This window comes from Temnothorax curvispinosus, unplaced genomic scaffold (assembly GCF_003070985.1).
Source record: "Temnothorax curvispinosus isolate PA1 unplaced genomic scaffold, ASM307098v1 QBEX01017059.1, whole genome shotgun sequence".
NCBI lineage: Eukaryota > Metazoa > Arthropoda > Insecta > Hymenoptera > Formicidae > Temnothorax > Temnothorax curvispinosus.
This window is the reverse complement of record NW_020226839.1, coordinates 253,342-279,860: the sequence shown is the minus strand read 5'-3', so window position 1 is coordinate 279,860 and position 26,519 is coordinate 253,342. Positions and strand designations below refer to the sequence as shown.

The 26,519-nt window shown below is 36.8% G+C and overlaps 4 protein-coding genes and 1 non-coding gene across 14 annotated transcripts in view; 4 read left to right on the top strand and 1 right to left on the bottom strand.

Moving 5' to 3' along the window:
- LOC112467211 (protein retinal degeneration B) overlaps positions 1–6,948 on the top strand; it is a 34,395-nt gene extending 27,447 nt beyond the window's left edge. For 7 of the 9 annotated variants that reach the window (XM_025035726.1, XM_025035725.1, XM_025035720.1 and 4 more), the window contains one exon: positions 2,125–6,948. In XM_025035726.1, the coding sequence (XP_024891494.1) occupies positions 2,125–2,278 (154 nt within the window). In that variant the 3' untranslated portion in view covers positions 2,279–6,948. The remainder of the gene's footprint in view (positions 1–2,124) is intronic. The other 2 variants (XR_003042225.1, XR_003042224.1) reach the window with 1 other exon arrangement.
- A 945-nt stretch (positions 6,949–7,893) lies between these two features.
- LOC112467204 (OTU domain-containing protein 6B) lies at positions 7,894–11,059 on the top strand. Its single transcript, XM_025035702.1, has 4 exons — positions 7,894–8,098; positions 8,227–8,635; positions 8,759–8,978; positions 9,123–11,059. Exons 1-4 carry the CDS (start codon positions 8,029–8,031, stop codon positions 9,303–9,305), a joined length of 882 nt encoding a protein of 293 aa, XP_024891470.1. The 5' UTR covers positions 7,894–8,028; the 3' UTR covers positions 9,306–11,059.
- Positions 11,060–11,156: 97 nt separating this feature from the next.
- LOC112467202 (lysine--tRNA ligase) lies at positions 11,157–15,072 on the bottom strand. 2 transcript variants are annotated; one of them, XM_025035701.1, is made up of 8 exons: positions 14,850–15,072; positions 14,210–14,354; positions 13,113–13,562; positions 12,691–12,936; positions 12,175–12,597; positions 11,795–11,988; positions 11,494–11,656; positions 11,157–11,323 (listed from the first exon to the last, which is right to left on the bottom strand). In XM_025035701.1, exons 1-8 carry the CDS (start codon positions 14,882–14,884, stop codon positions 11,225–11,227), a joined length of 1,755 nt encoding a protein of 584 aa, XP_024891469.1. In that variant the 5' UTR covers positions 14,885–15,072; the 3' UTR covers positions 11,157–11,224. The 2 variants fall into 2 exon arrangements, with proteins under 2 accessions (XP_024891469.1, XP_024891468.1); XM_025035700.1 differs by lacking the exon at positions 14,850–15,072 and adding an exon at positions 14,431–14,742.
- Positions 15,073–16,437: 1,365 nt separating this feature from the next.
- LOC112467214 (protein PIH1D3) lies at positions 16,438–21,975 on the top strand. Its single transcript, XM_025035734.1, has 5 exons — positions 16,438–17,244; positions 18,135–18,343; positions 18,954–19,081; positions 19,262–19,433; positions 21,903–21,975. Exons 1-4 carry the CDS (start codon positions 17,130–17,132, stop codon positions 19,389–19,391), a joined length of 582 nt encoding a protein of 193 aa, XP_024891502.1. The 5' UTR covers positions 16,438–17,129; the 3' UTR covers positions 19,392–19,433; positions 21,903–21,975.
- A 1,505-nt stretch (positions 21,976–23,480) lies between these two features.
- On the top strand, positions 23,481–23,553 carry Trnat-ugu. The gene has a single exon. It is a non-coding gene; the product is annotated as a tRNA-Thr (tRNA).
- The last annotated feature ends 2,966 nt before the right edge of the window (positions 23,554–26,519 follow it).

Below are 26,519 nucleotides of genomic sequence, written 5' to 3'. Positions count from 1 at the left end.
TGTTTTTTTGCTACCTCCATAGAGAGGAAAATCGTTTTGCCCTTTTCGCTTGTCTACTTATGGTTCTCTCCATAGTACTGGCAGCAAGTGCGAAGACTCGACGAGTTTGTAACATCAACTACGTAACGTGTAGCTTACTAAATTTCCGTCTAACAAACTATTCCACAGATGCCGACATCCCGCATGTGTCATCACAAATAGAAAAAAAGTCTTTGTGGTGGAAGCGGAAGAATCAAAGTCTATATAATTAATTTGTAATTATATATAGAGGAATATAAGGGAGACTGTGTGTAAAATTATAACTTTTTCTATAGTTGCAATTGTCTGCCAGAGCTATGCTATTTTAGGATCGAACAACAGAAGCTTGGACAGTACAGAATCGTCTCGCTTAGTTGAATGCTTAGTACCACGATCCCCCATGCCATTCAAGGACGACAAGATTTAAAATAATTGTCTCGCTGTCATCCACAGGGCGGACAGGTGTCTTCCGTCTACGCATCTGGTTCATTATCCATTAACGCTTTACAGATATGTTGCGTCACGCTTTTCCAGCAATGTACAATACCAGTGTAAAACACGCCGCTTTCCCACTGCGCTTGTTTTCATTCATCCGCTTTCAATGGCGATCTGTTTCACTCGCAAGCGAGTTTTACAAATTACAATACGAAGCACACTATTCTACACAGGATGCAAAGCGAAATATATAAAAATGGTCTATATATCTTTAGAATGTTTTAAAAAATATTCTCCTCGTTTTGAAACTTTAATGAGCATCAACTGCAAATATTAAGAGCTACAAAATCTTAACGAGTTCTTGAGAGAAATCTAAAATGTAATAATATTACTTTTCAATTAATTTTTCCTTATATTTGTTTATTATTTATTGTAAGGTTTAATTATATAGAAATATTTTATATTAAAAAAGTCAAGTAAATTAGGAAAGATACATAGTCTGTCTCGCTGCGTGTACACTTGGCGCGAGACATTACCATGACATTTAATAAAATTTTTGCTGAGGAAAACTCTATTTCAAACTCTTCAAAGAATTTGTTGTTTTATATATATATATATTTGCATTCTGTAGATATCTGTTGATGTTATCTATGTATAGGGTATCGAGAAATAATGTGTACATTATATTACAACAACAACAACAACAATAACAACAACAACAACAACAGTAATGAATAATGTGTAAATGCAAGTGATCATTAATCGTTTTCAGGCTAAATATTAGAAAGGAGGGATAAATTATTGTGCATTATTGTGCTTTCATCCAGACACGATAAGCGAATAAGAAAGATGTATCACTGCTGCTTCTTGCACACGTCGCACAGCACAGAAGCGGATTTGCATAATATACTGTCTGGAAAACAATCCAATTAATAATTTTATATGGCATTGCCGGATTGTCGTCACGTTTTTAATTCATACATTTTTAAACTATCTTCCAATTAACTTCCAATCGCTTTTCAACTAGCATCAGTCGATATTTTTCGATCCATTATTGTACATATGCTATTTTTATCGCATTCATGTAATAGATAAATAAAATTTGCTCTTGAAAACTTGTTATTATAAAGAAGCTTCTGTTTCCAGGATTGATTTACAATTCATTTCTGTCGCACATTTGATAGATTTTAATTAGATGTGCGAATAGTTTCGAGAATGCAATATATACGATGTCCATCGCACTAATCGCATTTTGCGTGCTGTCAGTCGTGCTGACTCGAATGACAGTACGCCGAATGCGCCAACGATAAATCACTCATCAAGATAACTTTGGGACGCTTTAGGCCCTTTCTTCCCAATGCAATGTCGAAGTTATAAGAGTAAAATTCAATGTGTCTAATTGAAAATGCACTTTTTATATAATTGAATATTACATAATATAATTTAGCATAATATAAAGTATTGAATATTTATATAAACTATTCTAATAAGAATATATGTATACATATTTATATTTATTTATTCCTACTTATCTTTGACATATAAAAAAAATTAATTTGAGATGAAATTCATCTCTCTATATGGGAAGGATTGAGCTTGCTAAACGTTCTTCTGTTATCTCGAGAAGAAAGCTTACGACTGTTTATTGACTATTATATTGCCGAACGGCAGCTCTTTTAGGACGGCGAAGCGTGCGATCTCGCAGCCACCCTTGGGCAAGACATCCTTCCCGTTGGAACGATCAACGAGCGTGGGCCCATCCGTCACGCCTGCATCATCGGCATCAGCCAGCGTTCATCAATCAGCAACAACCGAGAAACTCTGACGATTTGTACGCTGCCGCTCGTTCTTCGAATCGCGGCGGTAGCTCGTGAAGGAAGGACACGATTCTTGGTTCCGTATCCGGTAGTTCCTTTATTCCGTAGATCATTATATTTTGTGATGATCTTATAGATTTTTACGCCGTGTATTCATAATTCACGCAACAGTCTCGCAGATATCTCATATTATAGATCTTTTACTGTCCTATAGATGACGTACATAAGTGTTGTTGTCTCATTTCGTTGTACCTCATATCGTAAATCTCCTTGATCTATTTTCGCAGATTTATATGTATTTATAGATAGGTATTATATAGGTACTTTAGCCTTCTCGATCTTGAATATTTTTAGTTTTGCACGCGGAGTGCTAGTTCTCAATGATCTTTGGAAATCACCTCGTGTTTATTCGTTTTACATTATACTATGTATTTTAGATCCCAAAAATTCGAGCCTTAATTAAAAAATTTTGAGACTCGGGAATTGACAATTAAATGAAGAAATTAGCGTGTACGAGTCGTGCGTAGATGCAATGAGCAAAGCGTAAATTATTTATCACTCTAAAAATTTTTCTAATTTCTGGAGTATTTCGCGATGGTTCATTTATACATATTTATCATTTTTAGTCTGTACATTTTAGTTAAAATATACATTATAAATCAAAACAAACATTAGGTAAATTTCTAGCAAAAATAGTGACTATAAATATTATTTATATCCGTGGATTGAATATTTAGTTAATTACAAGATATCCTGCATATGGATGTAACGACATATAATCTCATTTTTAAATCGTACTTTATTGCTGGTAACACATTTTATCTTATATTATTAAGTTACCTAAAAGTCATAGTGCAAACACACGTCGGCTAAAGATACAAACACCTATATATTTGGTCATTTTAATAATGTCTTGTTTGTCAAAATATAAATAATATTAGACGTTCGTTTTTTTTTATAATGTACATCTCAACCAAGACCTAAAGATGATCAAAATAAATGACAGAAGCGTCTTAGGAAATCAGACAGAAAATTTTTAGACTGACAATTTACGTTCATTTATCTGCGTATGGCTCTAGTATATGATAATTTATTTATTTCTCAATCTGATCTTACCGAGCTTTCGTTATATGTATACTATTGTATATATATATATTATATGTATATATACAAATTTTTAATTCTACAATCATGTATCTTACAATTAGTTTGAATCCTTGTACAGCTCCTACTACACTACTTCTGTTATACAAACTAGCACGTCTCTCGTATTATTCCAATAAATAAAATTTTGCTTATATGAAAAAAGATATCCAATATTTATCTTTTATATACTTTGTGTCATTTTTATACTGCAATTTATCAGTAATCTTATTGTACACTTATAGATACTTATCTATTCTAAGTACATTTTTTCTCTTGATACGCGAATGATGAAAAAAATATGATGAATTAAAATATCAATGGAATTTTGTTTAACGGAATAATACGCCGAGAATGAGAACTTGTTGAAACTGTTACCTGAGTCTCCCTGTTGTTATTAAGGAGAAGTATAACGTAATGTTATCTGTGACGCTTAGAGATAATTAGCGTAAGAACTGTTAGTACTCTACTCATTGCCAAATGTTAATATAGAGACGTAATACGTAATGCTCTGCAAAGTCCGCGTCAAGTTCTTCCAGGGCTATTTCTTCGCGTGAGAGACTCATATCGCTGGCAAGAAAGACAGTCGTAAAATGAAGGACATGCTTAGTAACACTTATTTAATTACTAGAAGAAGATTTTACTTGTCTTACGCGGTTTTATTCATTTAACTTTACAGTTTTATTCATTCTAAGAAGATTTAATATTCTATAACGAATATCATTTACCCATGAACACAAACATACTGAGAATATATATATTTTATATATATTATTTATATATATTTATTACCAAATTAGCTGACAGGGCATATATATAATCCGTATAATTTGTACTTGAAGAAAATGATACAAGACAATATTAATGCGGTAATTTGAAAAATGACAGTGCAATTATTTAGACAAGAACACGATAATGAGTGAGGTAAAAATAATAATTTGAGAAATAAGAAGAAAATCTTTTTAAATCTCGTTGTCTCTAATAGACGACGCTAATAGACTTGTCCTCTCTAAATCTTTTTTTACGACACGGTAATTCAGGAATATTCTTGAAAATAACCGAGAGAACTGTTCGTATTTACAATTAGTTGAGAAAGTCGGAAACGTATCGTATTTACATATAAGACGAAGCATCGATGTCTAAATTATTATAGGCGCGCGCGCGCGACACATACACGAGCGGTACAAAGCTAACTTCTTTCTTATTACATAGTCGCGTAAAGCTGTAGCTAGCGATGTAAATACGTTAGAGATGTTGTGTAAATAAATTACATTATCCGTGGATAAATGTTAGCAGAAGATCGAGATCATATTTACATGACTGGCTGCTAGATGCTTCGTCGATGATAGGGAAGCGTGCCAAGAGAAGTATGCGAGTCCGAGCTGAGATGAATTGATGCCGATTCCCGATATGGAATTCCATTACCCCGACTCTATCCGCAGATCTTTTATTATTAGGGAGAATTTTCGAGTTTCGCGGCGATCATTTACACAGAAGGGAAAGGAAAAGATTCGTCTTAGTTCTGAATCACACCGATATGAATAGGAGAGACATAATCAACGGTGTTTCATTACGCTTAAGTCTATCACAATCAATGTTAGAAAGTGGTAAAATCTTTCCTACATGCGCGATTCGCTATACACGGTGTTCCGAGTCTTGTATCGGAATACCGAAAGTGTTCTACGCTGTTGATCACGCTGTGTTTGATCTTTTTCATAGCAAAAATTAACGATCCTCTATTTTTTATAATCTTTCTATTTTCAAGATTACGAAATATATGCATATCTTTTAATCTCGATCATTATAAGTCTTAGATTAAACTATCGTTTTAATTCGTAATTAAAGATATTTATCATTCGTAATTAAAGATTTTAAAGGTTTTAAAGGTTTTAAAGATTTTAAAGGTATTTTTATACATTTTAAGTTTATTATTCGAGATTAATATCATAGAGATTAATTATTCATAGATAGCAAAAGAGAAATTCAAGATTTTCATTCAAGTTTTAAGTTACGTTACATATAAATGACAGATTAAAATTAAAGACACAAGAGATAATACCCTGACCTGACCTGACCTTTGTCACTCTCGGGACACCCTGTAGAACGGAATCAAGCGCGACGAGGGTGACGGAGATTAATTTGTTGCCATCGTATGTTTCTCGATGATCCGTCATGTTAATCTCCCGATCCTGAAACAAGGAAGCATTACGTATTGCTCAAACTGCTATACTAGCTGTGGTGCTTGCATTACGCAAGTTAACATTATCATTAATATTGACTGTTTGTATTGTTGTAATATGGCATGAGAATATAGTTCTATATTATACAGATGTCTACATATATATTATATAAATATTAAATGAGAAAAATATGTATACATATACAAGTTGCAAACTTGGAGATATATACGCGAATGCATATATACATTTGTGTGCGTGTGTATATACATAATATGTATATATGCATTCCTGCGAGGTGTCCGCGGAGTCCTATGTCTCTCGAATGGGGGAATTTTCATTTCGATTCAGCTGTTGCGCTTTTCGGGAAATTTTACATCGTTCGCAGAGAAACTTTCCAAAGTTCTGATCCAAGATTACTTGTTATTGCGATCGACGACGCGAAACGAAGAGGAGAGACATCGAAGCGAGATCAATTTAAGATCGTTCGCGTCAACGATACTATAATACGGGCTTTCTTTTCTAATGTTACAACAATTGTGACTAAGATTACTTACTGATAATCGAGATTGGTTATTTTATTAACTAGCGCTAAGTGATTCTAAATAATTAGCTTGTAATCGAGTCAAATCGCTTATGGTTAAGGCTACGGATCGGTTACAGATAGACGTGCTGTAAAGTTAACGGTAAGGTTTTTTAATAATCATTAAAATTGGACTGTAGTAAAAACTAGTCAGCCGTGACTAAAGATGATCTAGCGCAACGCGTATAGCTAACTAGGGTTCTTTTATTATTATTGTCAGTCCTGTCGACAAAGCGGACGTTTTTAGAGTTTGGCGAGAAGGAATTAAAGACAAAGAGGTGGGACTGAATCGCTTGCGCAAAGTTGAACTCTAAAAGCAGCCCCCCTACCTGAGACTCACGACTCGGCGGACGCTCCGTAGATACACGTAAGCGACTGCAAGAGATATTTTACTTATACTATATACTATATTGGAGACGGACGATCACATTGTACTGAGCGGTAATGAGAATTATATTTTTATTAGTGACGTAACGTAAAATGACATATTGTAATAAAACTAACCGGAGAAATCATTGTTTTGTATTACGCGCTCTCGCTCTAGTGTGTAACAATTGTTTTATATATACATATATGTATATAATGTTGACGATCACAGTTCGGCTCGGCTTCCCTCCCTCCTCCCACCCCCCCTTTCCAACCCCCGAGACCGACCTGCCGCAGCGAGGCACCCCGTTTCTTTTCCTAGTTGAGGGAGATAATGGAGATGAGACGCTTAGCGGACAAAACTGTATTCCACTTCCTTCATTGGATATTAATAAATGATAAATCTATATTTTTCTCGTTTCTTTTTTACCGCTCGTTTCCTTTAACACGTGTGTCGCACGCGAACCTCGTACTTTTGCATTCTCTGCTATCACAGAGATATATCGTCATAAGATATGTATTGTAAGAGCTATAGATTTCGAAGATTTTTGAGAATGTTAAATTATGATTTTACATATGCTTTAATGTAGAATTTAAAAAAATTGGTTTTAAAAGCTGTTTAAAATTTTTTAGATTTTAATTTATTGTCCTTTTTTTTAGATCAGGTTGTTTTGTGCTCCTGCTTTCTATAATTCCTATTTAATTCCTAATTTAATTTGTTAATTGATGATAGAATTTTGTTTGTAATAAAATTTCTGATTACATAATTTATAAGCCATAACTCAGAATGTTAAATTATGATTTTACATATGCTTTAATGTAGAATTTAAAAAAATTGGTTTTAAAAGCTGTTTAAAATTTTTTAGACTTTAATTTATTGTCCTTTTTTTTAGATCAGGTTGTTTTGTGCTCCTGCTTTCTATAATTCCTATTTAATTCCTAATTTAATTTGTTAATTGATGGTAGAATTTTGTTTATAATAAAATTTCTGATCACATAATTCATAAGTCATAACTCATCGTCTCTGATCTAATTTTTACTTTTCCACGTGCTAAACAACAAAAAGCTACAATTCTGTCCAAACAAACAAAATACTACGGGTACCACAAGGCAAACACCGATTAAAATAATCAGAGTTTAGTCGAAATTACCGCGAGCGTCAGCAGTGGAGCTAGCTCGGATCTATATACGGATTCACCAAGCCAAGCTCAGGTGCTCCAGGCTCTAGTGCGTCATTCGTTCATGACGTCAGTTATTTCTGCGGATCAATGACGTAACAGCAAACGATTGGTTAGCGCGCGTTGACGTTTATCACGTGGCGCGTTTCCTCTCCACTGTGCTGTCCTGTCAGCGTCAGCGAAAGACGGAGCGCCGAGCGGTCCAGCTTCCTGTTCTCCGTAACAACGCGGATCCGGCGGATCGTGTTCCCGCGCGACCCGCGACCAGAATATTGCTCACGGCAGGCCATAGAGGTTATATTTAAATTAAAATGGCAGAGGCGGCGTTGACGGAGGAAGAACTAATGCAGAAGCATAAAAAGGAACGAAAGGAACTGCAAGGTATTCAGATAATTTCCTTTATCTTTGTTTTTTAATACGTTTTTGTAACCTCGGTCGTTTTTCGATTTGTGAGGTTAAAGTCTTTGCGCAACGTGGGGCGCCTAATCTTTTTTTTTTCTTGATCGTAGCGCAAATACAGATCTTGAAGAAATCTATTTGTAAAGGAGACAAGAAGAAGAAGAAAGAGATCACGGAAGAGATAGGACGCTTAGAGGAGAGCTTGGAGAAACGTCACGTGGAAGAGCTGAACACACGGAGACTGGCTAATGTTACGCTGAACGACAAACAAACAGAACCTGTAGAAGCAAATGAAGAAATTAGTAAAGACAATTGCTCGGAACAGTCGGCACATAGGGTCTCCAAAGCGCAGAAGAGACGGGAGAAGAAAGCAAACGCGGAGAAAGAACGCAATCAGAAGATCATTGAACAGGAAGCGCTTAACGTCTTCGGCAAAAGGAATGTCGAGATAGAAGCCATAAAGAAGATCCTTTCTGAGCGCGACTTAATGATCTACGAAATTCCTAGCGACGGTCACTGGTAAAGATCATAAACTATATAGCCTTATTTATTTGTTAAAAAAAGAGGAACAATAGAATGCATCACAGTTTACATTGTTTGAGCTTTGTTTGTCCAAACATAATGTCCAAATTTGTTTTTTAGCTTGTATAACGCAGTGGCACATCAGCTGAAGATAAACGGAGAGACGCCTCTTAGCCTGCACGATCTCAGAACAAAGACTGCTGACTATTTGAGAGAAAATATGAATGACTTTTTGCCATTTCTTTCCAATCCTGATTCCGATGATCTGTTGACACCTGACGAGTATGAAAAGTATTGCAACGATGTGGCTGAAACTAGTGCTTGGGGCGGCGCAGTTGAGGTAAATACATTTAGACTCGTAGGCTGTGCACAATGTGACTATAAGCCAATTAATTCTGTAATTATTTCCTCTCTGGTTCATGAACTGTTAACGTAACACATCATTTTTTTTTCTTATAGACCATTTCATTGTGTTTTCTTACAGTTGCAAGTATTGTCGCGTATACTGAAATGCCCAATAGAAGTCATACAAGCTACAGGAGCTCCCTACATCATTGGAGACGACTACAGCAATGGCAAAAAGGTAATATTGACCTATCATCGACATATGTATGAGTTAGGCGCTCACTACAATTCTGTTACGAAACTTCAGGATGAAGAGAGCTGATAAAGGTTTCCTTTAGACTTTATTTCTATTTTATTACAACAGTCTTCATCTTCTATTATTGATCGATGGGTTAATCGTGATGAATTAAGCATGTTTCAATTTACGAACATGTTTTGCCAGTCAATAAACTAATTTATTTCGTGTGAAAAATTTAATATAAACTTTCAGATAGTATAAAATATTTTTATCGATAAGTATACATGAAAATGTTGAAAAAGCTGCCAGCAGAATATTTAATCTTCCGACGAGAAATGCATTTCTAAACTTTACATTATTGTGATGATTATTAATGATAAAATGTTTATAAGAGAAATTCTTCAAATGTGTACAGTGACTGTTAAAGGATTCGATGTAAAATTTAATTAGTTTTTCTATAAATAAAAATCATATGCTACTTTAAATACGTAATAAAAATATATTATTGATCAGATGTAATCTTAATGGTCACACACATTTTAGGAATTCTTTTTTACAGTCACTAGTTAGTTAAAAATACAAGATACATATCAATGAATCATCAGAAAATGTATTTTCTTGGTCATTCAAACTAGTTTACTGACTTATATTTTGATGTGCACATTTAGAACTAAACATGACTGAAAGTTCTGTATAAATTCTACGAAAATAGATTTTTTGTAGGTTTATAGGGTACATTTTTATTGTATATTTAATAAACATAATCACATCCTAAAGTTCTGTATACTGCAAATGTATGCTTCATCATATCGAAACTTGGGATTTAACACAGATCAAGGAAACGGTTCTTAATATATCAGACACTATTGTGTTTGTGATCTTCCTATATTAAATGGGCTTCAGGTAGTCATATTTAGCGCTAGACGTGCGATGGGAATGTAGACTGTAGAGGTGTTTAGATATATTTACTTAAATATATCAGTACAGACCATTATAAATATTTCGGCGAGTTAGATGTGAGCTGATTTAGAGCTCTTGTGTTATTATAGTGATTAAATTTAGAATTATATTTATTTTCCAAATGGATATCAGACAATATAAACATGCTGCCAGCAAATATGCAAATACTTATTAAGATTCAATGTTCTTTGGCTTGTTCCAAGGGTTGAAGTATGAATATTACTCTCTTATTGCGTATACTATCCGTGTTCATTGGTAGCTGTCACGTTTCGAAATTTCAAGCGGCTATCAAATCTAAGTACGTCTATGACGAGTGTCCGAAATAGTGTTTCGAAATTATACTCGGACAATAGAATAAATTAGCGATGTAATTTGATTTAGATTGAGAAAGGATAAGACTGTAAGAGTTACTTCTTTAACTTATCTCAACTCGTGAGAATCAACTTTGGTCGTTAACTTTTCGAACAAGTAGGCTTTCGAATCATGTAGTTTATTAATTCGTATCTTGGAACGACAGTGAGCCAAGTATTTTAGAGTTTTGATCGCAGCTCAGTATACGCAAGTGTTCCTTACTTGCAAAAATTTGTCCTCTCAACATTGTCTATTTCCTGATTAACTCTGTGGATTTTGTATGTCATTTCAATAATAGTTTGATTAATAATCTTGTGATTTCGATCGTTTATCTATGTGATAAAGAATATAAAAATGGCTTGTAATCGTGATGTTAGACAAGGGACACTCTATTATATACAATGGCATTGTTCTCGTATGTTTTGTAAATATATATATGTATTATTTGATCGCATGTAATGGATGTGTTGTAGTCGGGTTGTATCAAATAAATATAATACATAATACATATAAAAAAACACCTTTTGTATAATTTATTTTAATTTGACTTTTTAAATAATTTAATAATAAAAAGTATTTTTCTTGTAAACCGATTATCGATTGAAAAAAATAACTTTTATACTTCAAAATTTCGAAATACAAATCATCAATTTTATATTTAGGTATATATAGCTTTTAAATAATTTTAACTTTTATTTTTCTGCACTATCGTTTGACGCTTTGTCATCTTCAGTAACTTCCTTGTTTTTATTCGGATCGTCCGGTTTCATTTGAGGGAAAAACAATACTTCCTGCAAAGATCAAAGAACCATACATTTTTACGATATCCGTAGTTTCTCTTATAAATTTCCTCAAATATAAAATAATTTAGTTATAGACAAATAAATTAATTTCATAAAATCTTGATTTTCTATCTCGAACGCTTTAGAAGATATGTTACATATTTAGTTTATATACTCACTTTAATATTATTCGAGTCGGTGAGGAACATTGTTAATCGGTCAATACCCATTCCCCAACCAGCTGTTGGCGGCAAACCGTATTCCAAAGCTGTGCAGAAATTGTCGTCAACCAATTGTGCTTCCTCGTCACCCGCTGCTTTATCCTTTGCCTGCTGCTCGAACCTGTATGCACATTTAAAATATTCAAATTTGTAAAATGATCGTAAAATTGAATGAATCACTGATTCACGAATAACATAATTTTTCAAAACATACTGATATTACTGACACCAATTTTTAACAAAAAGTTTAATTTTCTACCTTTCTCTCTGAACGACTGGATCGTTCAGTTCGGTGTACGCATTACAAATTTCCTTTTTCATAACAAATAACTCGAATCGTTCAGTAAGGCCTTTCTCGGATCGATGCCATTTCGCCAATGGAGACATTACTTGTGGATGATCAATGATATAGGTGGGATTGATACACGTCTCCTCGATAAACTCTCCAACGAGCTATTTCACAAAAGATATTCCTGATATTATTGTGTGTAATTGGAAGATACAAATGTCTTAACATATATATTTCTATAATTTTTTTCACATTTGGTTATGTTATATGTACAGAATATCATTTATTAAAATTACTAGACTATGCCAAGTTTAAAAAGTCATTGTGTTTCATAAAGTTCGATGTCTTACCTTGTCTAGTAACCTCGCCGATGTCCTAGGTGGAGGACACTCGATCTCGTGTTTCTCACAAAGATCGCTAAGGAACTTATTTGCTACTGGCGTATTAAGCTGATCGGCTTCAGGTAGTTTGACCTGCAGAACCTCTTCCAACTTCTTCATCATCGAGATGCGCTTGAAAGGCGGCTTGAAGTCGATCTCATATGCTTTGCCCTCTGGTCCGTCCGGATGGTACTCTATCTTGTAAGTCCCATGTATGGCCTTCACCATGCCGGACACCATGTTCTCCGTGATCTCCATCAGGTCATTGTAATCGGCATATGCCATATAGAATTCACAGGTGGTGAACTCGGGATTGTGGGTCATGTCAATGCCCTCGTTCCTGAATTGCCTACCGATCTCATATACTCTGTCGATTCCACCGACGACCAACATCTATTAAATGTTTACGGTACTGTTGTGTTTTAATTTTTTCTTTTATTCTAGAAATAAATTAGTTTAGACTCGAGAAATAAAACAATTTGATACCTTGTGATACAACTCCGGAGCGATTCTCATGAACAAGTCCATATTGAGTTCATTATGATGGGTAACAAAGGGTTTGGCGGTCGCACCTCCAGCGATCATATTCATCATAGGAGTCTCGACTTCTAAGAAACCCATACCGTCAAGAAACTTGCGCATATAAGCGATTATTTTTGCGCGTGTATGAAAGATTTCTCGAACTTTATCGTTTAATATGAGGTCCAGGTATCGCTGCCGGAATCTCGTTTCCTGGTTGCGTACAAAAGCGTTTAACGCAACTTGCACAATATATTCACACAATATATTTACATAACATTGCATGTTGTATAGAGTTATATGGAATTATTATATAACGATTCTAATATCCCCCCCCCCACCCAATATGCTCAAGAATCATCGCATTTTTCTGCGAATTTACTTCTCACCTTGTCCTTCAGACCAAAGTAGAGATGTGGCAACATATGTAAACACGGGCTCAGAAGGGAAATAGAGAGTGGTAGGATCGAGAATTCGCCCTTATGGCTCTTCGCGGGCTTGCCGACGACGCCTATGATATCACCTCTCTTAATCTTTGCAGTGTCCGCTACAAACCTCTCCTCATTCACATACAATCTCGCGTTGGCCATCACTTGCACTTTGACACCTTCCCCACGAAGATCATAAAATATCAGCTTGGTGCCGGATTCTCGAATGGAGTGGACGCGTCCGGCGATGTGGTGTATCGTATCCTCAAGTATCTCACCGTCCTTTAACGTATCCCTAAACTTCTCGATGAACTCCTCGAGAGAGATCGATACATGAAACTTGTGCGGGTAAGGATTGTCATTGATAGCTTTGAGTTGATTGACCCAATTCGACCGGAGCTTAAAATATTCCTATAAGTAATACATTCTATAATAAATCTTTTATATAATTAGCTCAAGATTTAATAAGAAAATTGATCTTGCATTATATAAGATTTCAAGAATCTAGAATATTAAAGTATGATACCAAAAACTGAACTGCTGAATCACAAAAAATCCAAGAAGTAATCGCTAGATAAAAGGACTTTTATTCTTTTGCAAGCTTTTCTTGAGACAAGTTCATCCTAATATAAATCGCACTCCTAGAAGAATGCTGTCACAACTCAAAAAATTTCCATTTTGAATTAAGCCTATAAAAACTACGCCTAAAATGTTACCTACGTGCTACAATATCACAAGTCTATATGCAAAATTTGCTGCATGGGGCAGAAGCGTCGTTATTCTTTTAAACTAGTTACATTGCAATCGCTGGATGAATAGTGTCATAGTGAATTGACAAGCGAATCACAGCAGATCTCTTTAAGAAACAGTACAAGTTTCATTATAACAAGCTATCGTAATTGTAACTGCGATGGTTATCTCGCAATTCAAAAAATTGAATTAAATTTGTTTTTCTTCTCTCCTGAAAATGGTGAATCTTTGAGATGTGACGGTACTCTTCTAGGGGTGCAAAATTTCACCCCGTATAAATTTCTATGCGCTAAGACTTCGACATTTACATTCGGACTAATCTCCTCCTCCTTGATATCCTTCTTCGCAGAGACATCCTTCTTTGGCTGAGCTGCCGCTGCAAGCGTCCTGGCCTGCTCCTTTTCGGCTTTCTCCTTGGCCTTCTGCTCGGCTTTGAGACGCCTTTTCAGCTCGCTGCAAACAGGACATCGTCTCAGCTCATCTCTCTCAGTCTCAGGTTGCATTGTGTATCGAGTGATTCATTACGCACTTAGTGGCGAACCGACGCGGAAACGTCTGACGCAACTTCGTCCTGTGACACGCCAACCAGGTTCGCACTACTGGCCGCGCGACGACGTCGCGAGCACTGGTTATTAACGTACCGAACATAATTGTTGCGCAACACTGTCCCCGGGATTAGATTTTAGCCACGTGACGCGCTCATCGGCGCTTAGATTTTTCCACGAGATATCGCTATCTGCGAGAAAATGCGAGCCATGTAGGGAGCAATGTACAAGACCGCGTGGCGACGTGCCCACATGTGTCGGACTTTTCTCCTTTTTAGGTTAGGTCGCCCACGAGGGGGAAGTCGCGCGTCGCGAGCGGCCAGGGCGATCCGAGCGAAGAGCGTCACGGCAAATATCCTACGGACACGACGATATATTGTTCGACATCGCGCACTTTACTTACTTTTTCGACAGTTTCTCGCTCATGACGTCCACCATGATGGCAAGCTGCCGTGGAAAAGATCGTCGCCCGCGTCGCCGACGTCGTTCACCGTTCACACCGTCCGCCGCGTCCGCACCGTTGCGTTGGTCAGACTGCACATGACTACACGCGAATAAGTACGCGATTCGCGTAGCGAAACGAGAGACGTTTCAGCTTTCAGGTTTCTCGATTGAGGTGCGTCCACTGTGCGTCCTGTAATTCCTGTAAAGTCCCGTTCTCGCCGCCAGCGATTGCGGTGGATCGGAACGGAATTTCCGCAGGAAGCTGTTAAGTGTTTCAAATTGTTGTCATCATTGTGCACGATCGATTGTGCGGATTGATCTTCAAACGAGATTAAAGACGAATTATAAAGACCGACCGGTTCATAGATAACTCCTTGTATTTTAGATCGTTTTAAATTTGGCTTTAAAACATATCTAGCTAAAGGTCGTATATAACCTTTCGAAATCATATTTCGAACGATCTTGAATGTAAGATCGAATTCCGTTCTTAAAGAGAATATTTCTTACATATGGGATACGCGAGATAGATTTTCTTTTCAGATAGATTCTCATTCAGTCTTTCAGGAATACAAATTTCAAATTTCACGCAAGAAGATCGCAAGCGCCCCTTCTTTATATTGTATAATTTAATTCAGAATTTTTTACGTTTTTTTTTATATTTTCACGTTTCCCGAATCTTTCATTGAAGATTTAGAAGACTTTTAAAGGCTTATTTCTTTTTTAATAAAATGCTTATCATAAAATTTAATTAAGAGAAGCCTGATATATATAACTTTGAAAGCAATCAAACTTCGGTTAATTTAATTCTACATGAAGCAATTCAACGGCAGAATTTCTCTCATGGCAAGATTTCTATATATAAATTCATTTGTCCTAATTTAATTTTCCTTCACGGTAAAAAAAACTTGGCTGTATTAATTAATTGGAAATCTGGTAGAGATTCAGCCAGAAAGATACGATAATTAAATAATTACGTCTATCAAATATTCAAGCTATTAAAATTATCGATATAATCTTTAATAATCTGAAATTCTATTTTATATACGGCTTGTTGGTACAACCAAAATATTTATTTTTTTCAGTGATGTATTAAGCAACAAATTATTGATTTCATCCACGTTAACAAAATAATATAAACATTACTCGATAAATTAAGCGCGGATCAAGTTAATCGGATTTTGCAATTAAAATCAATCAGGTATTCATAATCCGATCTTATAAGATCATCTTAACTCTTAAATGCGCAGCTTTGCATATATGCAAAACGACTTTTCGATGCTCCGCGTATTTTCCCTTGTGAAGTTTGAAAACGCGCGGCGGCTTCGCACATCTGTAAAGAGCCTTAATTCTCTGCACGTCATCGATCGGTTCTCCGCTAGGACAAAAAGGGCGAAAAAGGATTCAAAGAATGAAAAGAGGACTCAAATTAGTAAATAATTTTTTAAATATATATATTTTTAAGATTCCTTAAGCAGTCATTATTTATTTAAAAAATACTCAAAAAAATTTCGTATTTCGACTTAAGAGTTAAGTTCGAAATGCGCGGTTATTTTATTAGATATCTCGAGACCAGACTTGAAACGATCTTAAATATAAAATCGGAATATGAATATTAATTGCATACACACCTTTGTTCTTTCATAACTATCTCGTTTTACTTACCGTGTTTCCTTACGCTCCATCGACTTTACGTTACGAATGCCGTATTTTTTAATTTCAGCCATTGTTGCCTTATCTGTCGCGCGTGTTGCACATCTTTGCACGCGTATTATACTTAACTATAACATCGTTATCGTCATCTCGTCTATATACGTGTGATAAAAGTGATTGAAGTTAAATTAAATTTTAAAAGTCATCAACGTACCGCGATGCCATCGCGATTCGGCAACTTTTATTTCCCTCTCGCGTGACACGCGATTGAAATTGTTCTCCGATCGACGACGGGGGACGACTGTTACATATTCAATTTAATAGATAATAAATAGTTTCGCGCCGCGCCGCGATGTCGAGCGTGGAATTTTTCGACCGAGTCAATTTTCGCATCGCGGATAACACTGCTTTATCGGGGCATTCGGGGCAATCCCGAATCCCGACAATCGTGATGCCTTACATCATGCCGCCATGCCGGCAATAACGAGTTTCGTCGCCATAGCGACGTCAATTTGTTGTTGCGGGTTGCGGGCTGTGCGTCCTGGCGAAGACGGAAGAGCTATCCTTCGCGCGTGTATAATATTCCGCGATGGACGACTGTTTCCGTCCGGGGAATTTAGAGGCGCTTCAAAATTTAATCTGCCCGCCGAAGGACGACTCCGACGAGGAGGACGATCTACCGCAGGCGGGCGCGAGGAAGTTGGGTGAGAGTTTACGCTTTACGACTGATTAATTATTGAGATATACATATATATCCCCGGCGCAAAATTGTTGCCGTTAAAACAATCGGCGCCGCGGCGACAACGCCGACGCCGACGTATAATTTCCCCTGTGCAATTTCGTGCCTGGTGAAGCCCGTGGTGGTGGCTCCCGAACTCAAATCTCGTTGTATCGTTACGTTTAATTCAACGTATTGTTCGGGATATTATTTGACCGAGCGAAGAACGCAAATTAATTGGCAAACACAACGGTACTATATACGCGCGCATTTTTTATTCACGTATTTTGTACGTTCGTAAGCCGGTTATTTATGTTCTGTTTGCATTCGCGGCGAAAGAGGAGAATGAAACAACGATAAATAGAAAGAGAATTTTTTATCACGCTGCTTAAGTGGATATTTTATGAAGGATTGCATCCTCTCTTCTCACTCTCTCTTTTTTCTCTCTCTCCCCCCTCGCTTCTCGTTGGATGACAGATGTGGTAACTGGCTAATTGAGACCCGAGCGCAACATATAATACCGCGAGTTTCATATGCATATTTTGATTTCCTCTTCGCAAACCGGTAATATTATCGACGTAACGTTTTATGAACGATCCGATCGCGGGAGCCAATGAGGCAGCCCGCCGCGCTGTCAATCATTAATTCTAATAGGACTCGTGTGTAATTTCTCAATTCGCAATCGTGCAACGTGCGTTAATTATAAATCATCGTTACACATCCGTTTTTAAATTGCCGTCAAACAGCTCGCGCGCCGCCTCCGGGCGATCGTTCGACGCTATATCGTGCATTATTCTCCGGGACAACGTGGTTATTAGTCATTAGCCGAGCGGAACGCAAATTTCGCAGATCGCGAATGAAATGAATTTGCCAAAGGGCCAAGTGACATCGGCGCGCCGAGCGACCCTTCCCCGAGCGATCGTTCGGGACCTCATGCACCCCTACAGGGCGCGGGTGACGATATTTGGCATCCCTCGGAGGCGGCCGACACTCGGAGCTCGCACCAGGATTACGACCCCCGGAAGGCGCCCGAATACGAGATGAAGTTTAAGCAGGCAGTGACGGCGGAGGACGTTTATCTGGGAGTAAGTCGCGCCTCTCCCTTTTCCTCCGACAAACGAAGTAGCTGGATTTGGATAATATTGAGGATTTCATGTACGTCGTAGTTTATATTCTTATCGTAAATTTCACGCTAAATAGCCGATCATCCGATTTTAAATTCTATTCCTGTATACCTACTATAATATCTTTTCTGAGAGTACAAAAATTCAATTTATGAGAATAAGTTTAGATAAAATAGACGAGATAAAAAAATCTGTTATTTTTTATTATGGATTACATATGTTGACTTACTTCTTCAAAGCTAATAACAAAGGAGAACTTAGAGAAATAAAACAATAAGATGTTAACTTAATTGTTTCAGAAATAAGATTTATATCATCGTTTTCGGATCGCGTTTTGAAAATAAAAATGTATGCAGTTTTCCTGGAGAAAAAAAAACACAGAATCGCCGTCGAAAAAAAATATATATAGCGCGATAAAGCAAACGGGACCAAGATAACGCGATACGCCGCGTCCAGAACCCCTCAATTGTTCTCTCTTAAATCCGGCGATTTCGTCGGGATGTCGAAATTCATTTTGCTCGACACGTTACGTGTGAGTCGCGGCCTTTAAGACGGACGAATTATTATTTAGATGGGCTTTAAAACGCCGAGCACGGCGTCCTGCGAGTGGCTGTCGGTGCTGGTGAAACTGCCCCAGGAAACGCGGGAAGAAGTGGAGCTCTCAGTGGAATCCGAGGCGATCGACGTGCGCAGTCCAAGGTAAGACGGCCACGATCGAGAATTTATCGGGATGACCCGCGTGGACAGAAGGAGAGCGAAGCTCGTTCGCCGTGTCGGAGTCGCGTTTGATTCCGACGGGCACGAGCGCGTCCTTCTTTGCAATTTTACGAGGCCGTAAATCTGCCCGACGCGTAAACCCAGTCGCGATTTCGCTATTAGATATCGGCTGCATCTACCGACGCCGCATCCCGTGGATCCCAACGCGTCGTCCGCCAAGTGGCACAACGACACCTCCACCCTGGAAGTCACCCTGAGACTCGCGCGCGAGCTGGATAACGTAAACTTTTAACTCCGGATCGATACGTCGTCGTCCCGTCGAAGGAACTCGGTGGTGAGTGTTTTAGTGCGCTTTTATTGTTCCCGATACTGCCCAATTGGGTAACATAACACTTTCAATATATATACAATCGTGATGACGGATTCCGCTTTAACGAGCACGAAATAAATATCTCTTTAGGCAAATAGTTTTTTCTGCATCTTTTCAGTTTATCTAAATACAAATATATGTAATATGTATTGCAGTTGATTTGGAAATTAAAACCTCGCTTAAGTAATTCAATTAAGCTCATCTTGAGAATTTTCAATAAAAAATCACGTTTTGTTATGCAATTTTTTATTTCTGTTTTTTTATTTTTCGTTTTATATATTTTTATTTTTATTCACTTTTTAATACAATTTTTTATTTCTAAAGCTTTTAATTCCGTGAGAAGGTCTTTATTGTCACTATATAGTCACCGATTTTAAAAGTTAATCGTGTCTTGACGTATCTGTCCAGGAAATATTTATGCGAAAAGATCTGTTATTAAAACGTGTTATATTAAAATGAAGCTTACGTGTATAATTTCCATGCATTATAACGGCATCTTTAATATATTTATGCGAGACCACGTGCCGCGCATTCGGTTTGTGATAAACACGCGATTTAAAGCACCGAGCATAAATCCACTTGAATGAACCAAATCATTTTCGAGATACGTAATCTCCCTCGCACGCACGTGTTTCATAACGTAATCTCTCTCGCGCGCACGAGGACGCGAAAACCTCCGTCCGTTCATTATTAAAGAGACTCGTCTATCATACCCCGTTACATCCTGATAGATTTTTCTTTCGTCGACCTCGCGTGTCGCGCGCGATGGCGCGAGTAACGTATCAACAACAAAATCATATTTGCATTTTGTGTAATGCCACGTCCTTGATCGCGCCACGCGTGTCCGCGTTACGCGATGCTAATTTCCCTACAAGTAGAAAATTGCACCTTCGTAATCGTCGCGGATAAGTTCGTCTCGCGTTGCGCGATTATGAGCATGATCGATTATGCCGGTGTTTGTAATTGAATGTTTATTGTGCGAGAAGCGAGATGGTAATTATCGGCGATAACCGACAATAGGCGCGCAACCGTCGCGTTAGGGCGGGATGGACCGTCACGATTGTGCTGTAAGACAATCGTTCGGGCGATCATACTTGGCGAAGAAGCTTTTTGGATTTTGATAGTAGGCACTGCAGGATGATGCAAAGGAATGCACTTGCATTATCGTTCAAGAGGATGGAAAAAAGTTTGATCATAAAATGTTGACTCTTTACCTCTCTCTTTCCCACTTGATTGCTCTTGCAGATGAAAAAACGCCGTTGTTATTTAGCAGTTTAGCGTTGTGATTCAATCAGTTGTGATCAACCAGTGTCGAGCACAATTAATTAAGTAACAAAAACAATACAAAAATATTGGAAATATTTATTTAATTAATTAATTGAATTAAATTAAATCGGGATTTAGAGAGCTTCTTCAGTACACATATAACAATTATAATTATAACATCAGCAAGACGCAGAAAAAAAATGCTGAAAAGAAGAATACAAAAATAACAAATTACAATTTACAGTACAAAACAGATAAGATCTAGCGAATAAGTAAGATAGTAAAGTATTGATCGTTTAAAAGAGTTTAGGGTTGGAAAAAGTCCACGCGATTGGAGAATTTGTTCGCCAGCATATTAATATGTTCTCTGTGTCTAATATTAATAAGAAATATTAATAAGAAATGATAAAATACTAATAAATAAATTTTAATAATTAAGCTTTTTTTGATTATATCAGATTATCTGTTTTTTTTGTTAGTAAGAAGTCGTAATAACGTTGGAAATAAATAACGTTGGCACATTCGATACACGTGAAAGTAAATACTTCGATATTAAATTGACTTCCCGGTATACTTCGAATGTACATCTCTCTTTCTACTTATCTTGCAATATACACGCGTCGCGATAATTATATATTACAAGTTTTAAAGACCAATTACTGTGGTAAATATGTTAACGGTAACCAGATTTACGTTAGCCGATGCGATAGCGACGACAAAAGACGCCTTGCAAACTTGAGAGTGAAAAAGCAAAGCAATTGCTGTGCAGTAAAAACGGAGGATTACTCAAACGGAAACGTACGACGTGCTTTATAACGCGAAACAAACAAATGCTTCCGTTTCCACCTTCGGCTAAAAGCATTCGTTTCGCCTTTTATTTATTTTCCTCCGTGGAACGTAGATGCATAAATTCAAAATGATTGCGCTTTTTTACACGCTCCCCCGTTTTAACGTGACGTTGTATATACTCTTAATCAAATCAGCACGATTTTCGCGAGTCGACGAATGCCCACGGACCGCTTCTAATTAGCCCTGTCGGAACTTAATCAACCCTTGAACGTAGTTCGTTAGTTTCTTGCCTTAATTTCCGGCGGCTAAAGTTTTTAATTCCGAAACGGCGAACTTAGCCGTTATTATCGAATAATTTTCTATTTCGCATTTTTGCAGAGAGAATCCCCGGACGATCATTCCAGCGTGTAAAAAGTTACAGCGTCGTAAAAAAATTACGTTGCGAAACTGTGCGCAGTTCCTCTTTTTTTTTTTTTAAGACTCTCCTCTTCCCCGATCTCGCCGAAGAAACTGGAGGACGATGTATAAAGATACATCCGTCGATTTTTACAACGTTTCGCGATAAAGTTAAGCTTGTGGAAATCATGGTATAATGCGTTCAATAATAACAGTAGCAATAAAGATGCTTTTGCACGAGTTGAACTTTATCCGGGCGGCGCCGGCGTAAAATTTTACTTTATCCTCATTTACCCTTAAAGTTTACACAGACATCGCGAAGTCGGTAGCTTAAAACAGGGCGACATAGTGATTTTACGATAAGAGCGCATGCGAACTTTGTCGCCTGGCGAACGCACTCAAGGATGCACTCCCCAAGGTATGCGAAAGGTACAGTGGCTGCGCACATAGAACCGGCTGCATTACGACGAGCTGTCCTTCATCGACTTCCTCCGCCGCATTTCGTAGCTTATTTGGCGGAAAACGAGTGATGGAAGGTGTTTTTCAGGAGCGTTTTACATCACGCCTTGTTTATCATCGTCAAAGTAAAACGCTTATTTTTTTTTTAATGACGTAGATAGTGGTTTTACATTTAATAAACTTATTTCGGTTATATATATATACTGCGGTATTGAAATATCATTTTGCTTTGAGTTCTTGAAGCTTAAATTCATTACATTGTCTTTCAGATGTAATTAGGTACGATAAGATAAAGGCTAAACGTTTAATGAATTGAAAAATTCGGAGATAGTGTGAGTAAATGCAATCGTTTTAGTAAAACGTGACACTTCAGCAGATTTAAAATTTCGCAAAAATGTCAAGTTTTCAGTAGATGCGAAATAAAATGCGAAATGTCAACACGCAAATTTATGGTGGCGGCATATGCGAGCATTTCCTTATAAATATGCAATATTAAAATAAATATTTAATATTTAGTCGTAGCATCGAAAGAAGCGGTTCAAAGGTACTGAGAAATATATTAGCGGATTCTTTTGACTCGGAAAAACTGGGGTAAAACGCTACTGTATTGTAAAAAGTATAGAAATATCCTACGCTATGATTTTCTAAATGAACAATTTTATTTGTTGCAATCCAGGCAATCTGATGTTTTACTTGAATTCTCTTTTGTTCGAATTCTTGGAATCCTTTTGAAACAAACTTATGTAATATTTTCTAACACAAAACGACTTGAAAAAGAACTAGCAATTTTATTTTAATAGAATACTTTGTGCATGTTTGTTTATTAACAGAGAATTAAAAAAACGATGAAAGTTCAATAATGTTACGGAAGTACTTACATATAGGTATATTTAATTAATGTATTTAATAGATTCTTTTTAAAGTGATTTTTCCGTTTTTCTGCTTGAAAATCTTTTTTATTTTTTTTAAATTGACGATATTATTTTATAAAATAAAGAAAGAAGAGGTCTATTGCAATTAAAATAACATCTTGGTTTAATGCATTAAATATGACTTGCGTCCTACCACTTTTTAGCGTGTTGAAAGAAGTGCCAATCGAAAGCCTCCATAGCTCAGGGGTTAGAGCACTGGTCTTGTAAACCAGGGGTCGAGAGTTCAAATCTCTCTGGGGGCAAGATTTTTTTTTTCAATATTTCTGCATAATATACCAATAGGCTTTTTACAACAACATTAATTTTTATATCACGTGCATACGGTAGTGCATATACAGAAATATATGTTAATATTATTGTATTTTTATATGTTTACAATATATATTCATGTATATACGTATAAATATAATTCTACAGTATATGGAATACTTTAATCACGCATTCATTAAAAAAAAAAACCATAGGAAAAACTATGCAAATACGTATCCGGTAATATTTACTCAAAAAGGTACCTAATATGATATTGAAACGTTAATGACTATGCATTTGATATCAGTATCACGATATGATGACTCATTCGATTATTCGCCTTACACATGTATAAAAGGAAAGAAGTCGTGTTAGTCAGAACTTGTAGATGTGTGATTGCTATTAATGATATATATATATATATATCTCATATAATCTTTTCATACCGGATTTATTAATGTACTGATTAGCGTCGAAAATATAATACTTTAATAAAATTTCCATTGTCAGGCTTCTAAAAAAAAGTGTTTGAAACGTCCCTTCTTTCAATATTTGAATTGCCAATAATGTAAGATTCAAAATTCTTTAACATAGCTAAAATCTATTTTTAACGGGATTAATATTTCCGCGGAGCTTAATTAAAACGGAGGTCCGTTTCTAATCCGTTAGTCAGTTCATAGAAGCGGGTTTCTGTATCGACTTAAGGAATTGCCACGCGGTGTCGACGTCAACGTTTATTAAGAAACTTTGCCCCCGTACCCTTCCACAGGATCGTTTGCGTCGTAGTGTTTTAGTACACATAATGTACAGAGTGTATCAGAGGTTGCTGCGCCCCTTGTTCAGTTACAAATTCCTCTATGCAACTCCTTTGATAAATTTGGAGTTTATTATTCTTTAGGGAAAATATTATAATAGAACTTCCGATTTTGCACAGTTAGTTAACAACAGAAACTAATAAGCTAGTTAAATTTGAGAAAGAGACTGAGTTGCAAATAGATGGTAGAATGTTACTTTTTAAATTTCAATTAATTTTAATTAATTTTAATTTCAAGCTTTGATAGAATCTTAATGAAGCCTTAAATATAACGATGTTTCATGTTTAACGTTAGAAAGTTGCGATTAATCAAACGTTCTTGCTAAGAACCTGCGGAACTGCGAGTTCGCCGATATGTTTATAATTTAGAGGAAATGCGCGAGTTTTGGTACATCCTGTAGACGTAACGAGAATTATTGTTGACTGGCCCTGCGGAGTATATGGGATATTAAACTTTCCGGAACTTTCTCAATTTAGCATTGAGCCATTGTGGCTACCGAGCTCCTTGAGTGCCTTCCGGTCAAGACTCAATAAACGGTAATACAACGTGATATTGTTTCGGATCCTGAAATTTACGTGAGATAGTCGCGGCAAGTTTGCGCGAAAGCGTTTCGCGCGTGAACGTTTTCCGTTCGTCGGCGAAAAACCCTCTCTACGTTCGAGAGAACGTAGATTTAATCTTCTTAAAGCCATGTATTATTCGCACTTTTTTTTAACATAATCACTCACGTAAGGTATATTTTACACTTCAACATTATATCGCAATTTTCACTGTTATCTCTTTGATGATTTACAATTAAACAAAGGTTGATTATATTCTATATATTTTCTACATAAAGGTAAGTGCAAAAGTTTTTTTCTAATCGTGAAACAATTTCTTTTGTGCAGCGTTCGATCGATGAAAAAGTTTTACATCTATTTCAACGTATGCAGATTAACTTTAATCTCAGTTTAACTTACTTATAGGCTGCATTCCGATATTCACTACTGTCAGTATGTACTGAAAATCTATATTTTTCTATATTTTGCGTCACGTATACTATAAATTTTCAGTACTGATAGTTACTGACAGTAAATATCGGAATGCAGTCTTTATCTTTTTCTAGTTTTAAAAATTAAAAAAAAAAAGATACAAAGTATCTAAGTTAAACCGAGATTAAAGCTAATCTACGTTCGTAAAAATAAACATTATATATTTTGTGAATTTAGTAGATTCCTAAGGCTGGGGTGTATTTTACACCTCACGCGAGGGTCAATAATCGCTTTTTAAGGTTACATTTTGTAATTGAATTATAACAACGATCTGACGGCAATAATACGAACAAATTCAAATTTTCGTTTCTCGGGCAACCCGGGAACTTTTACATACGGCGGAGCTAACCGCAAATAAACTAAAGGCGAAATAAACTGCGCGCCGTACTGCCGCGCGGGCGTACGGTGCGGTTCTCGGTCTCCGTGATATATTCCCGAAATGCGCCCGGACTGGCGTATGCATCCGGCCAATTATTTTTCCATTTCTCGCGGATAGCGTTAGCCATCCTCTCGCCCGCGCCATTGCGCTTTCGTCCGAGATATCATTCAAGAAATGGGAAAGCCATAATGGCCTTCGAAACGCCGTCTCGGAAAAATTTCAACGGGCGTGCACGTAGAGCTCTCGCAATAGCTATCGCGCGCCGCCACGCCGTATGGAACTCGCACTCGGCGAGGGAACGAAATTGAAAAGCCCATAAGCCTGCCAAGTGTGTACCGGGTGAGCCGATGCGATACCGGATATCCGCCGCGCGCCGCGTATCGACGGCAGAATTTATTCGCCGTAAGACGAAACGGAAACACCCCTGCGATGAGCTACATCCTGCTTCTTTTTGCGAGGAAATATCCAATAAAATTCGGGAATTTTTCTTTTCTACACATGTATTTTGCTCTCAAAGCTCTTCATGAATTTTGAAGAGCATATCTTTTCGTATCGTTAGATCCCATAATTTTATATACATATATATATATTTTTTTTAAGAATTTACGTTGTTCGAGCAAATGAAAAAACTCAAAACAAATACGTGAATATACATTTTTAAATGTAGAAATATTCCCGAACTTCTTTGCTACAATATTGAATCGGGAAATTGTTAAAATCGGGAAATTACATGA

Bases quoted from the DNA above. Each gene is read 5' to 3' on its own strand.
- LOC112467202 (XM_025035700.1), bottom strand. From the start codon at position 14,549: ATGTTCGGTACGTTAATAACCAGTGCTCGCGACGTCGTCGCGCGGCCA. The intron at 14,355-14,430 runs GTGCGTAATGAA...TCCTGTTTGCAG, and splicing joins CCGCGTCGGTTCGCCACTAA to CGAGCTGAAAAGGCGTCTCA. The intron at 11,989-12,174 runs GTAAGACATCGA...TTTGTGAAATAG, and splicing joins CGGCGAGGTTACTAGACAAG to CTCGTTGGAGAGTTTATCGA.
- LOC112467214 (XM_025035734.1), top strand. From the start codon at position 17,130: ATGGACGACTGTTTCCGTCCGGGGAATTTAGAGGCGCTTCAAAATTTA. The intron at 17,245-18,134 runs GTGAGAGTTTAC...AATTTGCCAAAG, and splicing joins GGCGGGCGCGAGGAAGTTGG to GGCCAAGTGACATCGGCGCG. The intron at 19,082-19,261 runs GTAAGACGGCCA...TTTCGCTATTAG, and splicing joins ATCGACGTGCGCAGTCCAAG to ATATCGGCTGCATCTACCGA.
- LOC112467204 (XM_025035702.1), top strand. From the start codon at position 8,029: ATGGCAGAGGCGGCGTTGACGGAGGAAGAACTAATGCAGAAGCATAAA. The intron at 8,099-8,226 runs GTATTCAGATAA...TCTTGATCGTAG, and splicing joins GGAACGAAAGGAACTGCAAG to CGCAAATACAGATCTTGAAG. The intron at 8,979-9,122 runs GTAAATACATTT...GTTTTCTTACAG, and splicing joins CTTGGGGCGGCGCAGTTGAG to TTGCAAGTATTGTCGCGTAT.